Below are 22,713 nucleotides of genomic sequence, written 5' to 3'. Positions count from 1 at the left end.
ATTAGTCATGTAAACAACGCCGAACTTTTATGTTAGTAGCTCGTCATCAACCAACAAGATTGTCGGAGCGTCGTGTCAGGAATATTCGCCTCTTCAGCGAAACATTTTTTATCACACCTTATTAGTTCATGGCGCTAAAAAATAATTGGATTAATTTCATGACTAGATTATACTCGCTATTTGGGGATAATATGACATCATACATTCCATTTTTTTTTATTATCATTTTTTTTTTATATATCATCCACGTGTGTATATTATGCCTGTATCAACATATGTATATATATATAGCCATTAAAATACAAAACAATAATAAGGTAACATAAATTAAATTGTAGACCTCATAGCTGCTGATAAGTAGCATATAGCCCCATGTTGTCAAACGGTTCTAATTGCGCGATAAACGGCTGTGTTACCGCGTGTCTAAGAACTTCTTCAGTTTGTTGCTGATTAATGGGCCCCCCTTCTTGCACCTGCGCCAGGTTATCCGGATTCGGGCATAGTGCCGGATTGCGGTCGACCTGACTTGCGTGTGATTCAGGAGGTCCAAATGCACCTCCAGAAGATGTGCCAGCAGAACTGATTTCTGATGTTTCATCCCTTTCTTGTGTTTGGGGCACTACTGGTACCCGAAACTGATATGTCATATCCGTTACATAAGCATGCGGATATGGCGGATGACCTGGTTGACTCAAAAATTGAGTTCTCCCGTACACACATGTAGCACAAGGACATCCTTGCACAAATACATTTTCCCATGCTCGCCAAAAATCCTCAGGTCGATATTGAGGTTGTTGGGGTGATATGCAAATTGCACAATCACATGTCGAAAACGGAGTACCCCCTTGACGTACTTTCTCGCTAAGTAGAAGTATGGTATACTCCGTGTGAATGATTTGAGTCCACAGGCCAAGTAGAGATTTTGTAATCCCTAACAATTGTATTGGTACCACTCGATCAAACTCTCCTTGCAGTTCCCACAAGTGGTACAGTGCCAATTTGTATAAATACAGTTTGGTGTTTATTTCGGTAACACACCTAATGTAAAACAAGAAATTCACAATCCATTCCATTTTTGGCACTTTCGCGAAACTTATAGGTTGACTTTACCCAAGTGTTACTTCACGACCGATTTCTAAAATGACACTGTAAATTGTTGTCCCATTCGGGTTTATTTAAACTAATCCAGTAATTAGTCATTATTCATAACTGCGCGTAGCGATGAATCAAATTTGTCTTATCGCTCGCGAATTAGTTGCTTTCTTCACCAAATGCATAAACAACTATATGGTCAAGGTGATTATTACACCGACAACATCATTACTTATCTTTATTCGTTTGTAGGTACCTACATTACAATAACGATATTCAATGTTTTTATTTCCATTACATGTAACCATTTTTTATCTCATAGGGAAAATTAAACTGATATCTGTTCTTGAATTTTAAGAATTTGCGCAATAAAAATTCAGACGCAGATAACAGAATAAAATCCTTGGGCCCTGTAAAAATAGGTACACAGCTCAATATGTGGAGCCGTACATTATAATTGTTACTTTGTTTAAACATTATGCTTAATTGCATTTTTGCATTTTATGCATTAATCGGTCTGCACTGAACAATGTCTGGTCTCATTAAGATATTATTCCGAACTGGCCAAATCAGCGAATCCCATGGGTTTAAGCATGGTGCACCATTCGACTGTTGGGAAAACATTTCTCTGATAACCTTAACATTTGACAAGTTCATCGTCTGGAAGTAATTTGCTAATTTTAGCATCCTGGCTTTCCGGTGGAGAGGGATCTGAATTGTATTTATACGGTTTTCTTATCACATTCCCCACAGTTCGTCCTCTGACCCACACGAAACTTTACCTTCCTTTTTCGTGTGTGTTTTGTTAGTGCATTCACAGTATTTTTGTAGTGCATCGTGTCATTTTTGAAAGTAAGTATAAGTGGTTTTTTTTTTTTTCCCCTTTTTTTTATTCATCATTTCGATATATTTTTCCTTCCAAAGAAAAATTCTCTTTGTTTCGCTATCCAATGTTAACAATATCTTCCCTTTCAGATGGAACCTGGAAGTGAAGTCGCCACGGAAAAGGGCCGGGGCCGGGGCTGCGGTGCCGGTCTGATGGCCCTCTTGGCTGCCCAGCGGGCCCGACGCACCGTGGGTGCGGCCAGCCTCAAACTGGGGCCAGGAGTGGAAGCTGGTCCCTCTGCGGCCAGCGAGGCGGAGGCTCCCCCTCAAGTGGCAGGTGAGGTGGAGGCTCCTCCTGGGGTTCCAGCATCCCCAGAGGAAGACAGAACAGAGGAGGAAGGCGGCGTCAACGACGCCTCAATAGCGGTGGCGCCGCGTTTGGCTGTTGAAGCCATAGGCAGCAATGCCAAGACAGTGAACTTTTATTTTTTTTAAAACAAAGAAAATAAATTATTAACCGAAATGCTTGTATTATTTTTGTTGCGGGGTTCCTTCTGGTGTCCATGGGTCATGGTAATGTAAAATTCTGCTTACATGGACCACTTCAGTCTTAGATTTTGGCGAAATGCCCTTTCGTATCTCATAGTCCACATCAGACATTTTCCGATTTATGTAATAAGGACCAAACCATCTAAGCAGTAATTTTTCACTTTTTCCTACTTTCCTGAGAGGGGTGAAAACTTTTACTTGGTCCCCCACTTCAAATTCAACATGGCGGTGTTTACAATCATAACGTAATTTATCTATGTCTTGACGCCGTTTTATATTTTCAACTGCCAAATTTCTGACTGCTAAACCAATGTCTCTAATTTGGTCGCTATTACTACTTTCTAAGGGTGGCAACAAGTTTGCTTCTGTTGGTAAAATAGGTTCACGACCGTACACCAGCATGAATGGTGAGAATTTAGTACTATCTTGTTTTGCAGAATTGTACGCAAAAGTCACATGTGGAAGATATTCATCCCAATTTGATTGATCAGTATTAGTATACATAGATAACATATTGGCTAAAGTTTTATTAAATCTTTCTGTTAAGCCATTAGTTGCGGGATGATATGCAGTAGTAAACTGACTCGTTGTCCCCATCTTTTTTAGCAATTCCGTAACCAATTCTGATTGAAAAACTTTTCCTCTATCGCTTAATAATTCCTTAGGTGCACCGTGTTTTGTAATAATTCTCTCCAGTATAAACTTTGCTACAGGACCGGCTTTGCCGCTCGGTAATGCGTCAGTCTCCGCCCACCTTGTGGCGTAATCTGTTGCTACCACTATCATGGTTTTGCCGCTGCTACTTCTGCGAAACGGACCTAACAAATATATTCCAACCTTTTCAAATGGGGTGCCAACTGGGATAGGATGTAACAGACCGATAGGGTTCTGATTGTGTTGGCCTTTCCTGGCCTGACAATCCGGGCATCCTTTTACAAAACGTTCCACGTCCTTTTGCAACCCTTGCCAATAGTATCTTTGTTTTATTTTAAAACTTCTGACTCAAGCCTAAAATTTTTCGCTTGCTTGCGTATACCAATTGAAGCTCCTTCAGGATGTTTTATAGCCTGAATTATTTCCAAAATGTTTTCATCTTTTGCTTGTAATTCTGCAATGTTATGTATATCTAATAAAAAGGTTGGTATTTCGTCAATTTCTTGTACTTTCGTATTCGCTGGCAAAACAGGATATCTGCTTACGCAGTCTGCATCTCTGTGAGCAATTCCTGATTTATGATGTACTGTGTAGTCAATTCCGATAACTTTAACGCCCAACGCGCTAAACGTCCAGTAGTCTCCTTCAAGGTTTTTAACCAACATAGCGCATGATGATCAGTCACTATTTTTATAGGTTTTCCATAAATAAAATGTCTAAAATAGGATAGCGCCCACATAGCTGCTAACCCTTCAAGTTCTGTTATCGAATAATTCTTTTCAGCTTTACTAAGGCTTCTACTTGCATATGCTATTGGGTGTAACGCATTTTCATGATCTTCCTGCAATAATATTGCTCCGATTCCATCTTTACATGCATCTACCCTCAGTTCGCATCCTTTATTTGGTTGAAAATGTGCCAAAACTGGTTCACTAATCAATCTTTGTTTTAGTGTTTCAAACGCTTTGTCATGTATGTCCTGCCAATCAAATTTATTTTGCTTCTTTGTTAGATCATGTAAAGGACGTGCAATTTTTGCAAAATTTTCTATAAACTTCCGGTAGTAGTTACAAAGTCCCAAAAAACTTTGTACACCCTTTACATTCTTTGGTTTTGGAAAATTTTCAATTGAAACTTAATTTCGATTTATCAGGAAAAATTCCATCTTTCGAAATTGTATAACCAAGAATATTAATTTTTTCTTTTAAATATTCACATTTTTTAGGTTTTAGTGTTAAGCCTGCATTTCGGAGTCTATTGAAAACTTTACGTAATTTTTCCAAATGTTCATCTATCGTTTTAGAAAAAATTATAATGTCGTCCATGTAAATTAAAACTTCTTTCCATTTTAAATCTCTAAACACTACATCTCCTAACTGTTGAAATGTTGCCGGGGCATTGCACAATTCAAAAAGCATTACATTAAATTCCCATAATCCGTGACCTGGCGCTGTAAAGGCAGTAAGTGGCTTACTTTCTTCTTTTACTTTGACTTGCCAATAACCTGAATATATGTCTAACGATGAGAAATATTTGGCGTTTCCTAAGTACGTCAAAATATCCTCAATATTAGATCCTGACCATGAATTTTTTACTGTCACATTGTTTAACTTGCGATAATCCACGCAAAATCGTGTCTCTCCCGACTTTTTCTTTACTAATACGACGGGACTTGCCCAGGGCGAGTTACTTTGCCTTATTATGTCGTATTGTTCCATTTCTCTTATCTGCTCATCTATTATCTCTCTTTCTTTTTGTGCCACTCTGTAAGGTTTCTGTTTTATAGGCTTAGCATTCCCTACATCGATTTCATGTTCAATGACATCGGTTTTTCCCATATATTTTGGTGTTTTTGAAAAAACGTCACTATATTCTGAAAGTAACGTCTGCAACTTGTTACACAATTCTGGGTTCGTTATATTGCTTAGATTATGGTCATTCATGGTAATCATTTCTCCGTCATCTTCAGTTTCATTAATACAATGAACTGGAATTTTTGTTATATCCATTTCTATATTTTCCTCTAAATAACCGATTGTGGTATTTTTCAATATGAACACTTCTTTAAACCTCATATTATTAATTTTGATGTACCATTTGCCATTTTTTACAAAAATATTTGAACAAATCAACCCTCTTGGTCGTAGGTATTTATCGTTCTCGATAAAGCAGTACTTCGTGAACTCATGCGGAGATAAGGCACAGTTCAGTCGTACCGTTATCTCGCGACCAACCTCGACCATGTAGTCGGTTTCAAGTGTAACCTTCAAACTTCGCGCGGTTGACTCAATCTCGACGTTCGCAAATACCTTATTAGTATCTTCCATTTGTTCTATTTTCCCTATGTTGTTGTTGACATTGTTGCCAAAATGTAAAATCAATGGGTCAAGTTCATGGTATAATGTCACAGTATTGGTATTATAGTCAATCAATGATTTTTTACTAGCCAAAAAGTTATGTCCCAAAATTAAGGCTTTTGATAAATTTTGCACCACTAGTGCCTCAACGGAAATAATTGTGCCATTAATTTTTATAATTACCTCAGAATTGCCGAGAGGTTGAACTGGATAACCTCCTGCGGTTATCAGTTGTATATTGTCTTGTAACCGTCTCATGTTACTGATATAATCTATGTCGACTACATTTTTACAAGCTCCTGTATCAAGTAAAACAGGGACGTTATCTTTATCGTTTACTGTGATACCCGGCACCTCCACCAAATGTCACGTTTAATTTATGAGCCCTTTCGGATTCATTAATTAAACTGACTCACGACGTTAAACGTCGTGCCGGGATCTCAGTTTTAAGGATGGAATCAAACACTGAGTTTTCCATTAAACACTTAAATCTATTAAATACGGTATACACAAATGGGTCTGAACAATACGGTCATAAACACACTAAAAGTTGACAATTTAACAATTGTACTTACATAGATTCATAAGCTAAGGACCTCAGCATTTCCTGGTGGCTGGCTTGGTCACTTCGCGTTTGAACAACTTTGGAGAACGGACTAATTAACTTGATCTTTTCCCGAGGAGAGTCGACATTTCGACTTCTCGGGTCAGCTGGTCGCACTACCGTTGATCGGTTCACACTTCCCCTATACTGCTAAAATCGGCGTATTTTATACCCGATTGATCGGCTGACGCAGTTTGTTATTGTCGCTTGTTTTTCACATTTCTGTAAAGCAGGTGGTGGTGACTCATCACCGATACGGTGCACTCGGTGCATGACACATTCGGTGCATCGTGATGCGACCTTGCCTCGTGCGCTTAATATTTCGCAATCCTCGAATACTCTTATGTTTTTTAAGTTAATCAGTCCAACTTTCCAATTAACGGATTTTCCATACGTGACAATATGTTTGTTGAGACGAGTTACTCATTTTTTCTTTGTTTATTGGGTCTTCTGTCTCACACAAAAAAGGTTTGTTGGGAAAATAGAATTTCGCACTATTTTCAACTAAGTTGAAAATAACATTAACCTAGTCGTCCCAACACAAGACCACTGACTTAGGCTCGGTCTTGTTACCTAAAAACGCTGACGTTTCGGTGGAAAATCTACCACCGTCTTCAGAGAATCTAAAAAAGAAAGAACACAACGGCAGAACACAGAAAACAACAACTTAATAAATATTAAACCTGATAATGTTCAATTTGGAACCCTGAGAAGGGTTTTGTCAATAAAAATTGATTTAATAATTTATTAATTTAATTGATTTTTTTTTTTAATTTTTTCAAGTTTATAGAAAATTTTGCAAAAATTGCACGTCCTTTACATGATCTAACAAACAAACAAAATAAATTTGATTGGCAGGACATACATGACAAAGCGTTTGAAACACTAAAACAAAAATTGATTAGTGAACCAGTTTTGGCACATTTTCAAGCAAATAAAGGATGTGAATTAAGGGTAGATGCATGTAAAGATGGAATCGGAGCAATATTATTGCAGGAAGATCATGAAAATGCGTTACACCCAATAGCATATGCAAGTAGAAGCCTTAGTAAAGCTGAAAAGAATTATTCGATAACAGAACTTGAAGGGTTAGCAGCTATGTGGGCGCTATCCTATTTTAGACATTTTATTTATGGAAAACCTAAAAAATAGTGACTGATCATCATGCGCTATGTTGGTTAAAAACCTTGAAGGAGACTACTGGACGTTTAGCGCGTTGGGCGTTAAAGTTATCGGAATTGACTACACAGTACATCATAAATCAGGAATTGCTCACAGAGATGCAGACTGCGTAAGCAGATATCCTGTTTTGCCAGCGAATACGAAAGTACAAGAAATTGACGAAATACCAACCTTTTTATTAGATATACATAACATTGCAGAATTACAAGCAAAAGATGAAAACATTTTGGAAATAATTCAGGCTATAAAACATCCTGAAGGAGCTTCAATTGGTATACGCAAGCAAGCGAAAAATTTTAGGCTTGAGTCAGAAGTTTTAAAATAAAACAAAGATACTATTGGCAAGGGTTGCAAAAGGACGTGGAACGTTTTGTAAAAGGATGCCCGGATTGTCAGGCCAGGAAAGGCCAACACAATCAGAACCCTATCGGTCTGTTACATCCTATCCCAGTTGGCACCCCATTTGAAAAGGTTGGAATATATTTGTTAGGTCCGTTTCGCAGAAGTAGCAGCGGCAAAACCATGATAGTGGTAGCAACAGATTACGCCACAAGGTGGGCGGAGACTGACGCATTACCGAGCGGCAAAGCCGGTCCTGTAGCAAAGTTTATACTGGAGAGAATTATTACAAAACACGGTGCACCTAAGGAATTATTAAGCGATAGAGGAAAAGTTTTTCAATCAGAATTGGTTACGGAATTGCTAAAAAAGATGGGGACAACGAGTCAGTTTACTACTGCATATCATCCCGCAACTAATGGCTTAACAGAAAGATTTAATAAAACTTTAGCCAATATGTTATCTATGTATACTAATACTGATCAATCAAATTGGGATGAATATCTTCCACATGTGACTTTTGCGTACAATTCTGCAAAACAAGATAGTACTAAATTCTCACCATTCATGCTGGTGTACGGTCGTGAACCTATTTTACCAACAGAAGCAAACTTGTTGCCACCCTTAGAAAGTAGTAATAGCGACCAAATTAGAGACATTGGTTTAGCAGTCAGAAATTTGGCAGTTGAAAATATAAAACGGCGTCAAGACATAGATAAATTACGTTATGATTGTAAACACCGCCATGTTGAATTTGAAGTGGGGGACCAAGTAAAAGTTTTCACCCCTATCAGGAAAGTAGGAAAAAGTGAAAAATTACTGCTTAGATGGTTTGGTCCTTATTACATAAATCGGAAAATGTCTGATGTGGACTATGAGATACGAAAGGGCATTTCGCCAAAATCTAAGACTGAAGTGGTCCATGTAAGCAGAATTTTACATTACCATGACCCATGGACACCAGAAGGAACCCCGCAACAAAAATAATACAAGCATTTCGGTTAATAATTTATTTTCTTTGTTTTAAAAAAAAATAAAAGTTCACTGTCTTGGCATTGCTGCCTATGGCTTCAACAGCCAAACGCGGCGCCACCGCTATTGAGGCGTCGTTGACGCCGCCTTCCTCCTCTGTTCTGTCTTCCTCTGGGGATGCTGGAACCCCAGGAGGAGCCTCCACCTCACCTGCCACTTGAGGGGGAGCCTCCGCCTCGCTGGCCGCAGAGGGACCAGCTTCCACTCCTGGCCCCAGTTTGAGGCTGGCCGCACCCACGGTGCGTCGGGCCCGCTGGGCAGCCAAGAGGGCCATCAGACCGGCACCGCGGCCCCGGCCCCGGCCCTTTTCGGTGGCGACTTCACTTCCAGGTTCCATCTGAAAGGGAAGATATTGTTAACATTGGATAGCGAAACAAAGAGAATTTTTCTTTGGAAGGAAAAATATATCGAAATGATGAATAAAAAAAAGGGGGAAAAAAAAAAAACCACTTATACTTACTTTCAAAAATGACACGATGCACTACAAAAATACTGTGAATGCACTAACAAAACACACACGAAAAAGGAAGGTAAAGTTTCGTGTGGGTCAGATGACGAACTGTGGGGAATGTGATAAGAAAACCGTATAAATACAATTCAGATCCCTCTCCACCGGAAAGCCAGGATGCTAAAATTAGCAAATTACTTCCAGACGATGAACTTGTCAAATGTTAAGGTTATCAGAGAAATGTTTTCCCAACAGTCAAATGGTGCACCATGCTTAAACCCATGGGATTCGCTGATTTGGCCAGTTCGGAATAATATCTTAATGAGACCAGACATTGTTCAGTGCAGACCGATTAATGCATAAAATGCAAAAATGCAATTAAGCATAATGTTTAAACAAAGTAACAATTATAATGTACGGCTCCACATATTGAGCTGTGTACCTATTTTTACAGGGCCCAAGGATTTTATTCTGTTATCTGCGTCTGAATTTTTATTGCGCAAATTCTTAAAATTCAAGAACAGATATCAGTTTAATTTTCCCTATGAGATAAAAAATGGTTACATGTAATGGAAATAAAAACATTGAATATCGTTATTGTAATGTAGGTACCTACAAACGAATAAAGATAAGTAATGATGTTGTCGGTGTAATAATCACCTTGACCATATAGTTGTTTATGCATTTGGTGAAGAAAGCAACTAATTCGCGAGCGATAAGACAAATTTGATTCATCGCTACGCGCAGTTATGAATAATGACTAATTACTGGATTAGTTTAAATAAACCCGAATGGGACAACAATTTACAGTGTCATTTTAGAAATCGGTCGTGAAGTAACACTTGGGTAAAGTCAACCTATAAGTTTCGCGAAAGTGCCAAAAATGGAATGGATTGTGAATTTCTTGTTTTACATTAGGTGTGTTACCGAAATAAACACCAAACTGTATTTATACAAATTGGCACTGTACCACTTGTGGGAACTGCAAGGAGAGTTTGATCGAGTGGTACCAATACAATTGTTAGGGATTACAAAATCTCTACTTGGCCTGTGGACTCAAATCATTCACACGGAGTATACCATACTTCTACTTAGCGAGAAAGTACGTCAAGGGGGTACTCCGTTTTCGACATGTGATTGTGCAATTTGCATATCACCCCAACAACCTCAATATCGACCTGAGGATTTTTGGCGAGCATGGGAAAATGTATTTGTGCAAGGATGTCCTTGTGCTACATGTGTGTACGGGAGAACTCAATTTTTGAGTCAACCAGGTCATCCGCCATATCCGCATGCTTATGTAAATGATATGACATATCAGTTTCGGGTACCAGTAGTGCCCCAAACACAAGAAAAGGATGAGACATCAGAAATCAGTTCTGCTGGCACATCTTCTGGAGGTGCATTTGGACCTCCTGAATCACACGCAAGTCAGGTCGACCGCAATCCGGCACTATGCCCGAATCCGGAAAACCTGGCGCAGGGCACAAGAAGGGGCCATTATTCAGCAACAAACTGAAGAAGTTCTTAGACACGCGGTAACACAGCCGTATATCGCGCAATTAGAACCGTTTGACGACATGGGGCCATATGCTACTTATCAGCAGCTATGAGGTCTACAATTTAATTTAAGTTACCTTATTATTGTTTTGTATTTTAATGGCTATATATATATACATATGTTAGTACAGGCATAATATACACACGTGGATGATATATAAAAAATAATAACAAAAAAAAATTTGGAATGTATGATGTCATATTATCCCCAAATAGCGAGTATAATCTAGTCATGAAATTAATCCAATTATTTTTTTAGCGCCATGAACTAATAGGTGTGATAAAAAATGTTTCGCTGAAGAGGCGAGTATTCCTGACACGACGCTCCGACAATCTTGTTGGTTGATGACGAGCTACTAACATAAAAGTTCGACGTTGTTTACATGACTAATTGTGATTACGCGGTGCATACACGGGATTCCTTGCTTTACAGCATTTGGAAAATGAATTTCACACGTTCCATTTTTTATTTTTTAATGGAAAATGGATCGTACATACTAACAAATAAATAAAGGTTACAAATGATGCTCAAATTAATTTTGTTATAAGACATAATATTGTATATTAAGCCTTGAGTAGCACATACTAACCTTTTGTCTTATATTTCATGTAACACTGAGGGCTATGTAAGAAAGAGGCGAACTATGATGAGCCATTATTGTTGTTGGAACTCCCGATGGGCCTGTACATTAATACGAAGGTCCAAGCTAGCCGAATCATCGATTCATTGATCGACCCACACCACAAATATTTATGGAACAGTGATCACAATGGTGTTCAGTGATGTGAAATGCGAAGTTTGGCTCATAGGACTAAGCCTCTATTGAACTTTTCTCAGTGTTGCAATATTTTTTTTGTTCTGCCATTGCCGGAACCGAATATTAGGTTTCTTGTTGGAATAAGTACTAACTTATTATTAAGACATGATTGTAAACTTAACTGAGTACCATGAAATACTCACATATGTAAACCTACTAACCATTTAACATAATACCTTGGTATGTACACATGTACATTTTTGAATTTATGTTAACGATATGTTTTTTCTATTGTTTAAAGTTTTTATTATTGTTCATATAAAACTGGGGACCAGTTTTTCTGGGGCGGAGGCATATGTCACGAATGGAAAATCCGTTAATTGAAAAGATGGACTGATTAACTTAAAAAACATCGAGGATTGCGAAATATTAAGCGCACGAGGCAAGGTCGCATCACGTTGCACCGAGTGTGTCATCCACCGAGTGCACCGTATCGGTGATGAGTTACCACCACCTGCTTTGCAGAAATGTGAAAAACAAGCGACAATAACAAACTGCGTCAGCCGATCAATCGGGTATAAAATACGCCGATTTTAGCAGTATAGGATAAGTGTGAACCGATCAACGGTAGTGCGACCAGCTGACCCGAGAAGTCGAAATGTCCACTCTCCTCGGAAAAAGATCAAGTTAATTAGTCCGTTCTCCAAAGTTGTTCAAACGCGAAGTGACCAAGCCATTGCCAGGAATAGCTAAGTCCTTAGCTATGACTATGTAAGTACAATTGTTAATTGTCAACTTTCCGTATGTTTACAACCGTATTGTGCATCCATTTGAGTATACCGTATTTAATAGATTTTAGTGTTTAATAGAAAACTCAGTGTTTAATTCCATCCTTAAAACTGAGATCCCGGCGCGACGTTTAACGTCGTAAGTCAGTTTAATTAATGAATCCAGAAGGGCTCATAAATTAAACGTGACAGTATAATCTAAATTACCTGTGATTGATTTGAAAATCGATCCCAGTGTATTGATTAGTCCTCGTTTGGTTCTTTGAGGTTGAGGCAAAATTTCAGAAAGTTTTGTGTCGACTCTATTTTCGGCAAATTTAAGAATTTTTAGATAATTAGAAATCTCAAATTGATAATCTTCATTTGTTTCTACAAGTTGTTGAAGTATTAGTGATTCATTTTTAAGTTTATTAATTTCTTCAATGATTGGATTCAAGTCGTAAAAATGTATGAGTTCGTGGGAATATTTTTCTACTCTTGCTGATCCTAGTTTTAGTGGAATTATTCCAGGATTGTTATCAAGTTTCTTGATGGCAATTTTTTCTTCAAATCCGAGAATTCCAGTTAATCTGAAATTGAATACCAAGAATTAGTCGAATGAATATGTTTTTTGCAGAGGTCGTCTTAAATTATCCATGTGAACCTTTGGTTGTCGTTCGGTAGAAACTACCTTTCTTACAGGGTTGGTTCCAGTTTATTTAACAGGTTTAGAATATTTATTAGCACTTTTTGTCTTATGTGTTTCTTAATGTATACCTTTTGATCAGGTTGAAAAATATTAGTCTCGTCTCGTTTTTCATTCCTTTTCTCAATGAGTTTTTGTTTATTATTCATGAGATCTGAATTAATTTTGAATACAATAATTTTGTTTTCTCTTTATGGTCATTAATATAATCGTTTACTAGAATTTTATCTATTTCAAGATTAAATGGGTCGTCATTACAAATATGACCATTGACAACGTCGATAGGTTTTAATTGCGTTGAAGAATGTATTGAATGATTATATGATAAAATAGCGTAAAGCATTTTCATTCTAACTGATATTTTAGCAAAACCTTGAGTGTTAAGTAAACGGATATGTTCGATAATAGTACTATGAAATCTTTCTATTTGTCCATTTGACTGAGGGTGGTATGGTGAAATAAAATGGATTTTGATTTTGTGTAACTCGAGAAGTTCGGTCACAACTGAATTTTTAAACTCGGTTCCATTATCTATGATGATTTGTTTTGGAATGCCATGATGAGAGAAAAATTGAATCAAGTTGTCCGTTATTTCTGTGGTTGAATTTAGGAAATAGGCTTGCGCATATTTGGAAAAACTATCAATGATTGTCAAAAATTTAGATTGTTCCAAAGTAAAAGTGTCAAGATGTACAATTTCGAAGGGTTTACTGGCTGTTGGTGTTAAATTCATTTTTATTTTGATTGGATTACGCTTATATTTGCTTTGTTGGCAAATATCGCAATAATTAATGAAACTTTGTATAGCGTCTTTGGTATTGGGCCAATAATATTTTGGGAAAGAAGTAGTAGTCCATATTCTTTCAGTGGAGTCGCAAGAGTACGAAAGGAAGGAAATGACAAACAGTCTTCTCCACAATACTTTTATTATGACCTTAGATGGTAAGGTCTGCTCAACAAGTTTCGGTCACATAAATGACCATCTTCAGGAGCTTAAATCGATCGATCAATGTGACTACTGTCTTTTTACAAGGGGAGAGACAGAGAGACCCATGTTATAACGAATTAGTGACTATAACATAGTTAAGTAGGTGAACAATGCTCATTATGGAGAAAAAACTAACTATAGCACATTAAATTAAAATTAAACAAAAAACTTAAACTAGACCCATTTAGGGCTGGGTGAGACCCTAGGGGGAAAAAAAGATCTTAAAACTCGTGCACCATCCACTGAAGAGGCGATCAAACAGGTGATCAACATCAACTTGTTTGATCGCCTCTTCAGTGGATGGTGCACGAGTTTTAAGATCTTTTTTTCCCCCTAGGGTCTCACCCAGCCCTAAATGGGTCTAGTTTAAGTTTTTTGTTTAATTTTAATTTAATGTGCTATAGTTAGTTTTTTCTCCATAATGAGCATTGTTCACCTACTTAACTATGTTATAGTCACTAATTCGTTATAACATGGGTCTCTCTGTCTCTCCCCTTGTAAAAAGACAGTAGTCACATTGATCGATCGATTTAAGCTCCTGAAGATGGTCATTTATGTGACCGAAACTTGTTGAGCAGACCTTACCATCTAAGGTCATAATAAAAGTATTGTGGAGAAGACTGTTTGTCATTTCCTTCCTTTCGCAATAATATTTTGTTTTAACACGTTGGTATGTTTCATCAATACCTCGGTGGTTCGTTTTTCCTTCGTGGTAATTTTTAATTATTTCCTTAATACTCGTTTTATCGGTTACATCAATTAGTTTTTTTAAGACATCTTAAAAGTTTAATGGACGGCCATTTAAAATATTTTTGAATTGTGGCTGAAAATTTCTCGTATATATCAGGGTTTTCAAAATAAATGTAATATTGAACACCTGGTAATACATATTCCTTGACAAAATTTACAACATCAATTTCAAAGTTGTTTTCCGATAATTGAACATGTATTCTCTTTTTCTTTTCAAACAAAATTGTAATTTTGGGATTTGCTGGAGAATGTGATACTAAACTGAAAATAATTTGATTTTGACCAAAGTTAACTGCAGTGTTACTCACGGGTATACCTACTACAGGATTTTCAAGGTTTGAATGCATCGTGACGTCATCGTCATCAGCTGGTTGTTAATTTTCTTGCGTAACTGAAGGTACTGTGGGTTCATTAACTCGGGATTCTATACTGTCGTTGTCCGTATGTACGATAAGTGATACGTTGTCAGTCTCGTCTGGAAAATGTGTTTTTAAAGCGTCTTGAATGATTTGATCTATTTCAGAATTATTTTGTTGCGGTTGGTCTTTATCCAAATTATTAGTACCAGTGTTATCTAATAAATGATGAGTTTCATTGGCGTGGATTTCTATTCTTGAAAGAGCATCGGCATTACTATTAAGTTTACCTTTTTTGTACATAATATTATAGTCATACTCTTCCAATTTGATTCTCCAACGAAGAAGTTTAGAATTTGGATCTTTTAGAGAAAAAAGCCACTGAAGCGGTTTATGGTCAGTGATGATATTAAATTTACGTCCGAAAATGTAAGGTCTAAAATATTTCGTAGCCCATACAATGGCTAACAATTCCTTTTCTATAACAGAATAATTTTGTTCCGAATCATTGAGCGTGCGCGACGCATAAGCTACAGGGAGATCTTGCCCTATCTTGCCTTGTGATAGAACAGCGCCAATTGCAACGTTACTTGCGTCGGTGGTCAAGTTAAATGTTTTAGTAAAATCAGGGTATTTTAGTATAGGTTCATTGGTCAGCAAGGATTTACATTTTTCAAAACATTCTATAAATTCGGTGTTATGCTCGATTTTTGCACCCCTTTTTAAACACTTTGTCAAAGGCTTTGTTAATTTAGCAAAATTATTTATAAAACGTCTGTAATATCCTAAAAGTCCGAGAAATGCTTTTATTTGTTTTGTAGTTTTTGGTATGGGATATTTTTTGATAGCTTCTACTTTGTTTGGGTTAGGTTTCACTCCTTCTGGGGTAACGATGTGTCCTAGATAGGCGACTTCCTTTTTCAGAAACTCTGATTTGTCTAGTTGGATTTTAAAATTGGATTCGCGTAAACGATCGAAAACTGATTTTAATTTTTCGATGTGTTCTTGTAAGGATGTAGAATAAATAATTATATCATCTAGATATACGGCACATTTTTCATTCTGGAGACCACGAAGTATGTTGTCCATTACTCGCTGGAAGGTAGCGGGGGCATTCTTCGAACCAAATGGCATGCGTGTATATTCATAATGACCTTGATCAGTGCTGAAGGCTGTTTTTTCAATATCGTCTTGATCCATCTCGATTTGTTGAAAACCACTCGCCAAATCAAGTGTCGAAAAATATTGACATTTTCCGAGCTTATCGAGAAGATCATTGATGTTAGGTAGGGGATACTTATCATCAATGGTTTTCTGATTTAAACCGCGGTAATCAACAACAACTCTCCATTTTTGTGTTCCCGAAGCGTTTAACTTTTTCGGTACTACCCAAATAGGTGAGGACCACGGAGAATTACTCGGTCTGATGATATTTTGATCAAGCATTTGTTTTATCTGTCTCTCAACTTCGGCTCTAGGTATGAAGGGATATCGATAGGACTTTGTGTATATTGGTATCTCATCAGTAGTACGAATTTTATGTTTGATTTTACTCGTAAAAGTTAATGGAGTATTTTCGCGATAGAAAATGTCTGAATATTCACAAATTAATTTAGAAATTTTTGACTTTTCTTCAGGATTTAAATGATCCAGACTGAGACTTTCTGGAATTTCACAATTGTTATCAAAATTTTGGTAAGGTATAATTATTTCGCCGTTTTTTATTGAAGTTCGAATTTTAATAACCTGTTCAGTTCGAGGCGACACAGTTATTAAATTTTGGGAATTTTTTAGTTTATGATATGATATTTTTATTTTAGTATAAGGAGTTGTTAAGAAACTGCTTTCAAAATCGACATTAGCTTTTAACTGTTTGAGGATGTCTAAACCAATAAGTCCATTAAATAATTCATGAAATTTAAATAGATAAAATTTCAATTTAAAATTTTCTGGTAGATTGAAAATTTTAGATGCAGGTATTATTGCACTGTAATCATTCTGAGATTGATTGAAAACTGTTGATACAATAAATGGATCGTTTACTATAGAATTTGGAAAAAACCTAAATGCAATTTCAGGGTCAATGAATGACTTTGTTGAGCCGGAATCAATGAGCACTCTAATATTATACTCAGGAAAAACAATGTAAGCTAATTCACTTGCATTTGAGCTGTTGAAATTAAATGAAAAACTCCTCAGAAATAAAATTCTGGTTTGCAGGTGGGTTATAAGAAGTGGAAGGTTGAGGAAAACGTGGAAAACGATTGGTTGAATAACTATTTCTAGTGTATAAACTCATTGGAGTTGGTTTGTCAAGTTGTCTATTTGGATTAGGTTTAAACACATTTGTATTACGAATTGAATTGGAATTTTGAGGTCTTGGTGAGCCAAATACTTGAAAATTAGTAAAATATCTTTGAGGCCTCATTGGAGGTCTGGGTTGAATTGGAATTGGACCAGTGGGAAATGAATTTTGTATTCTGTTAAAATTATTTCCATTATTAAAAGGAAAGTTCATTGGGAAACTACTGTGTCTTTGAATTGGTTGATTTTGCTTTATGTGTGGGCGTGCTGGTGTCATATTTTGAGCATTTGGTCCAAAGGAATTCTTAATAGGTGGTTTGAAGGATGGATTTTGAAAATAATGAGCATTATCTTCGGCCAACACGTACTGTAAAGCTTCGCTAAGAGAAACAGGTTTCATACATCTTAATGTTGTCTCTAGCGGTTCTCTTAATCCAGAAAGGAATGTCTTAAGAGCCAGATTTTGATATAGATCTCGTTTTAATTGTTTAGCTAAACCAGTAGTTTCATGAAGATCAATGTATGCACACAGTAAGTTCAAAATATTTAAAATTCTATCGTAAAATTGTTGAGGAGGTTCATGAGGATTTTGCCTCATCATAACAAGATCGCGATTCAGACAGCTTTCGTCTCTTTGGTCTGCAAAACTTCGAGTCAATGTACTTTTTACATCATACCAAGTAGCTACGTTTTGTATATTAATAACTAACTTAGCATTTCCTTGTAGTTTCGAAATTAACGAATTTAGCAGATAGACATTTTTAAAGCTTCCGGGATTTGTATTATCATAGAATTCATTTATAATGGCTTCACAAACTGCTAAGTATCTATTCAGATCGTTCGGGTTTCCATCGAAAACAGGAACACATTTGAGATATTCAGAGTTAAATGCTTGCGACATATTTGCTTCTAAATTTTTATCTTGGTTACTGTTCCGGCGTTAATAGACTTAAGTGCACAGTGCGGCAACGTTGTGTTTGTGCGCGTGTCCTCCCCACCCCGGGAAAGAGACGAGAGACTGAGACGGAAGACGGTCGACGATTCGAGAGAAAAACTCGAACGCAAGCAGTCATCAGTCAAGTCTAGTTAAACCTTTTATAATTATGTTTTTACGTTTTATAAATTGTTCTGTAAATTTTAATGCGTTGTGTTCAAAATAAATACTAGAAAAACTACAGTCCACGAGTTTCATAACATGGTCCAATCGAGCCGCATAGAAACAAGAAGATTTGCCAGCATTTCAAGGAACTAGAAGTCGGCCGTGTCCGCCATTTTCGTCGTCAAGTGTAGCGGAGTCTAGCAGCGGGACGGCGCCAGTCAATTCACCCTAGAAAGCAGCAGTGCCTATGTCATTTATACGGCGGAGTACGGTGGGTCGTATCCTTTTTACTAGTCCAGTTGATAAAATTCAGAGTTGTTTCATTCCTGAAATTACTTGTTTCGTTTTAATCTCAGTTTATCTTTGCAATTTGTTTAATACGTGCTTTATTACAAGTTCATAATGGTTGATTCTGTTTTAAATAGAAAAAGAGGCTCACTGAAGGCCACTTTAACTAGCTTTATAAAATTTGTCGATACCTGCAAGCAAAGCAATCAACCATTATCTGCCATTCAAGCAACAAATTTACGTGAAAGGCTATTAAAAATTGAAGAAATATATTCTCAATTTTGCGATATTCAATGCGAAATTGAGAATCTAGTTGAGGACGAACAGTTAGAGGCGCAATATGAAAAACGCTCTCAATTTGAAGATCTTTATTTTGAAAATGTAGCCACGGCAAGAACATTATTGCCGGCTGAGCTAGAAAGCAATCAGTCTTCTGTATTATTACAAGCAACCCAGCAATCAAATCATCATAGCACCGAAAGTAATAACAAAAACGTTGGTCAAGTTAGAATGGCAGTCAAGTTGCCAGACATTCCATTACCCAGTTTCAACGGCTCTTTCGAAGGTTGGTTGGAATTCCGCGATACGTTTGAATCTTTAATCAATTCGAATGATGATTTGTCTAGCATTCAAAAATTCCACTATTTAAGAGCTTCTTTAGAGGGCAAAGCTCAAGAAGTAATAAAATCTGTCGAGTTTTCAGAAAATGGTTACACCATTGCATGGCAAGCCTTAAAAAGTCGATTTAACAATTCTAAATTGTTGATACACAATCACATCAAAGCAATTTTCTCTTTAGAAGGTATCAACAAAGAAATTTCAAGTAAAATTAGAAGCTTTATTGATCAATTCTCAAAACATTTGAGTTCAATAAAACAATTAGGGCAAGATACAAGCAACTGGGATTCGCTATTAATATTTTTGCTCAGTTCAAAGCTGGACTCTAAAACAGCAATGGACTGGGAAAGATTTTCTATTCAAAATTCCTCCCCCACTTTGTCTGATTTTATCGCATTTTTGACGGATAAGGCTAACATATTGGAAACAATTGAACAAAGGGCAGGTCCTACTATTTCCAAAGAAAAAGGTAAACAAGGTAGGGATTATTCTAACTTTACTAGACAAACTAGTTGCGTTGGCGGCAGGCTAGCGTGTTATTTTTGCAATAATGAGCATGCCATTTATTCATGTGACAAATTTTTGCAATTACCATTCACGGAAAAACTTAATTTCGTAAAAACTAGAAAATTATGTCGAAATTGTCTACGCGATAACCATCCCGGCAAGCAATGTAAGATGGGTCCTTGTCGAAAATGTAAATCTTACCATAATACACTTTTGCATACAGACAAAAAACTAACTAACGACGAGCAAACGAATTTTCAAGGTGACAATCATAACGTTGACAGCTCTGGTCAAAATATTGAACATGTGACTTCCGCGACAAGCAACCGGTCCAATTCTGTGGGGTGCTACTCCAATTTCGTACTTTTGTCGACAGCTAGAATAAAATTTGTTACCCAGTCTAACAAAATAATTTACGCCCGTGCATTATTGGATAGCGGTTCACAGTCATCATTTATTTCCTCAGATTTAGTTCAACGTTTAGGTTTGAAAGAAAATAAAATTAAATTGTCCGTATTTGGCTTAGGCAACCGCGAGTCTAGCATCGCGAGTAAATGCTCCGTTCAGTTTTATTCACTTTACAACAATTTTAACGCTACTTTGACGTGTTACATTCTTCCCGAAGTCACTAGCATTTCTCGAGGTCATACTTATTGCCTTCAAGACTTAAGAATTCCTTCAAATTTAAAGCTTGCAGATCCAAACGCTCTCGATTCCGGTCCTGTTGACATTTTGATTGGAGCAGATTTATTCTGGGATGTTTTGCGTCATCAAACTGTAGCTCTAGGAAAAGGCTTACCATCTCTACGAGAAACGGAGTTAGGTTGGATTCTGACGGGGTGTTTGCCATCAAATAACAAGTCTACTAAAATGTCTAATAGCGTTAGTTGTAATACGTCAAAAATTGAAATTGACCAGTTATTGGCCAAATTTTGGGAGATTGAAGAGACAAGTACTTCAAAAATTCTATCTCAAGATGAAATTGAAACTGAAAATATTTTTAATAAAACCACTCGTCGAGAATCTAGCGGGCGTTTTGTGGTAACGTTACCATTGAAACAACCGGTTGAAAGTTTAGGAGAGTCAAAAACTATGGCAGAAAAGAGATTTTTTGCCATTGAGCGCAAGTTAAATAAAAATCCGTCTTTCAAACAATACTACGTCGATTTCATGACCGAATACGCTCAGCTAGGTCACATGTCTGAAGTTCAAAATGTAGACAACAATCAATCAAGTAACTCTGAGTATTATATGCCTCATCACGGTGTTCTCCGAGAGTCTAGCTTAACTACCAAATTACGCGTGGTTTTTGACGCTTCTGCCGCTACCACCAATGGTTTATCGTTGAACAATATCCAAAGAGTCGGGCCCGTGTTACAGGATGATTTATTTGCCATCCTCATGCGATTTAGAAAACACGAATACGTAGTATCCGCTGATGTCGCAAAAATGTACCGGCAGGTGCTTATAGAACCGGCTCAAAGAAAACTCCAAAGAATTTTTTGGAGGTCAAATTCCGATGAGAACTTAAGAACATACGAGCTCAATACCGTGACATATGGCCAAGCAAGCGCTAGTTATTTAGCCATTCGGTGCTTATTCGAATTAGCGAGCGAGTGCGATGAATCTGACCCTTTAATAGCAAGCGTAATCCGTCATGATTTCTACGTCGATGATCTTTTGACAGGATCAGATTCGATAGAGGAATTACAACATGTCTGTCGCGGTGTGTCTAAGATGCTAAGAAGTGGCTGTTTTGAGCTCAGAAAATGGCACTCAAATAGGCCACACATCTTGCAGCACATCAATGATGTGGATATTTCTGGTGAAGTATTACAGTTTGCTTCTGATGAAACTTCTAAAGTCCTAGGTTTAATTTGGTCATGGAGCGACGATTCATTACTTTATGAAATTAGAAATCCACCTAATCAGCAAAGATACACCAAAAGAAATGTGCTATCACTTATAGCGAGCATCTTTGACCCGTATTCTCAGCCCTTGTATTGTGCTCAGCAAAATATTTATGCAACGTTTATGGGCATGCAAGCTATCTTGGGATGACGCTTTGCCCCAGCCTATGGCTCAAGAATGGAGTGAATTTTGTAATGAGTTGTCGCTACTAAATTCGTTAAAGGTCGAACGACATGCAATATTTCATAATTCGGTTAGGGTTCAGTTGCATGGGTTTCTGACGCGTCCGAGAAAGCATACGGGGCGTGTGTGTATTTGCGTTCCACTAATCATTTGGGCGATGTAAAAATATCACTTCTATGTGCAAAATCTAAAGTCTCTCCAGTAAAATCATTGACCATCCCTAAGCTCGAGTTATGTGGAGCCCTCTTGCTGGCCAGATTGGTAGGCAGGGTAGTTGATTCTTTAAAATGCAATCTTGAACAGTGTGTACTTTGGAGCGATTCGGCAATTGTCTTAGCCTGGTTGAAAGCTAGCCCAAACGTTTTAAAAATATTTGTTGGTAATCGTGTAGCCGAAATTCAAGGGTTAACAGAGCAGTACAACTGGCGACACGTTCCAAGTAGTGACAATCCCGCTGATCTTGTATCGAGAGGGTTGTTACCCAATAAAATTTTGAGTTCACATTTATGGTGGCACGGTCCAGACTGGCTTGCAAAACACGAAACTGAGTGGCCTGTTACTTCGACGATTAATGAAGTAATACTAGAATTAAGACCCCAGCACGTTTTGATAGCGGTCAGAGCCCCATTGTACCAAAACGATTTTCCCTTTAACCGTTTCTCTTCTCTTTTGCGTTTACAGCGAGTAGCCGCATATTTATTAAGATTTAAGGATAATTGCCTCACTGCGGTAGCAAATAGAAAAACGGGTACCCTCACGCTGTCTGAATTGCGTCGAGCTTGGACACACCTCATTAAAGCTGCCCAAGCTCAGAGCTTTTCTGAAGAAATTGTCAG

General features: G+C 37.3%; 2 protein-coding genes across 2 annotated transcripts; one reads left to right on the top strand and one right to left on the bottom strand.

Annotated features, from left to right (window-relative positions):
• Positions 1 to 8,611: 8,611 nt before the first annotated feature.
• Positions 8,612 to 9,205, bottom strand: LOC145739433 (uncharacterized). The gene is made up of 2 exons (XM_081994854.1): positions 9,095 to 9,205; positions 8,612 to 8,971 (listed from the first exon to the last, which is right to left on the bottom strand). Exon 2 carries the CDS (start codon positions 8,969 to 8,971, stop codon positions 8,612 to 8,614), a length of 360 nt encoding a protein of 119 aa, XP_081850980.1. The 5' UTR covers positions 9,095 to 9,205.
• Positions 9,206 to 18,772: 9,567 nt separating this feature from the next.
• On the top strand, positions 18,773 to 21,844 carry LOC145739432 (uncharacterized). The gene has a single exon (XM_081994852.1). It carries the CDS (start codon positions 18,773 to 18,775, stop codon positions 21,842 to 21,844), a length of 3,072 nt encoding a protein of 1,023 aa, XP_081850978.1.
• Positions 21,845 to 22,713: the final 869 nt, after the last annotated feature.

This window comes from Ips typographus, unplaced genomic scaffold, assembly GCF_016097725.1.
Source record: "Ips typographus isolate SLU unplaced genomic scaffold, UJ_Ityp_2.0 IpsContig162, whole genome shotgun sequence".
Classification (NCBI taxonomy): Eukaryota; Metazoa; Arthropoda; class Insecta; order Coleoptera; family Curculionidae; genus Ips; species Ips typographus.
The sequence above is the reverse complement of the archived record's forward strand: the minus strand, read 5'-3'. Positions and strand labels throughout refer to the sequence as shown.

What these genes read in the sequence shown, in the direction of transcription:
- LOC145739432 (XM_081994852.1), top strand. Translation starts at nt 18,773, where the DNA reads ATGGTTGATTCTGTTTTAAATAGAAAAAGAGGCTCACTGAAGGCCACT.
- LOC145739433 (XM_081994854.1), bottom strand. Translation starts at nt 8,971, where the DNA reads ATGGAACCTGGAAGTGAAGTCGCCACCGAAAAGGGCCGGGGCCGGGGC.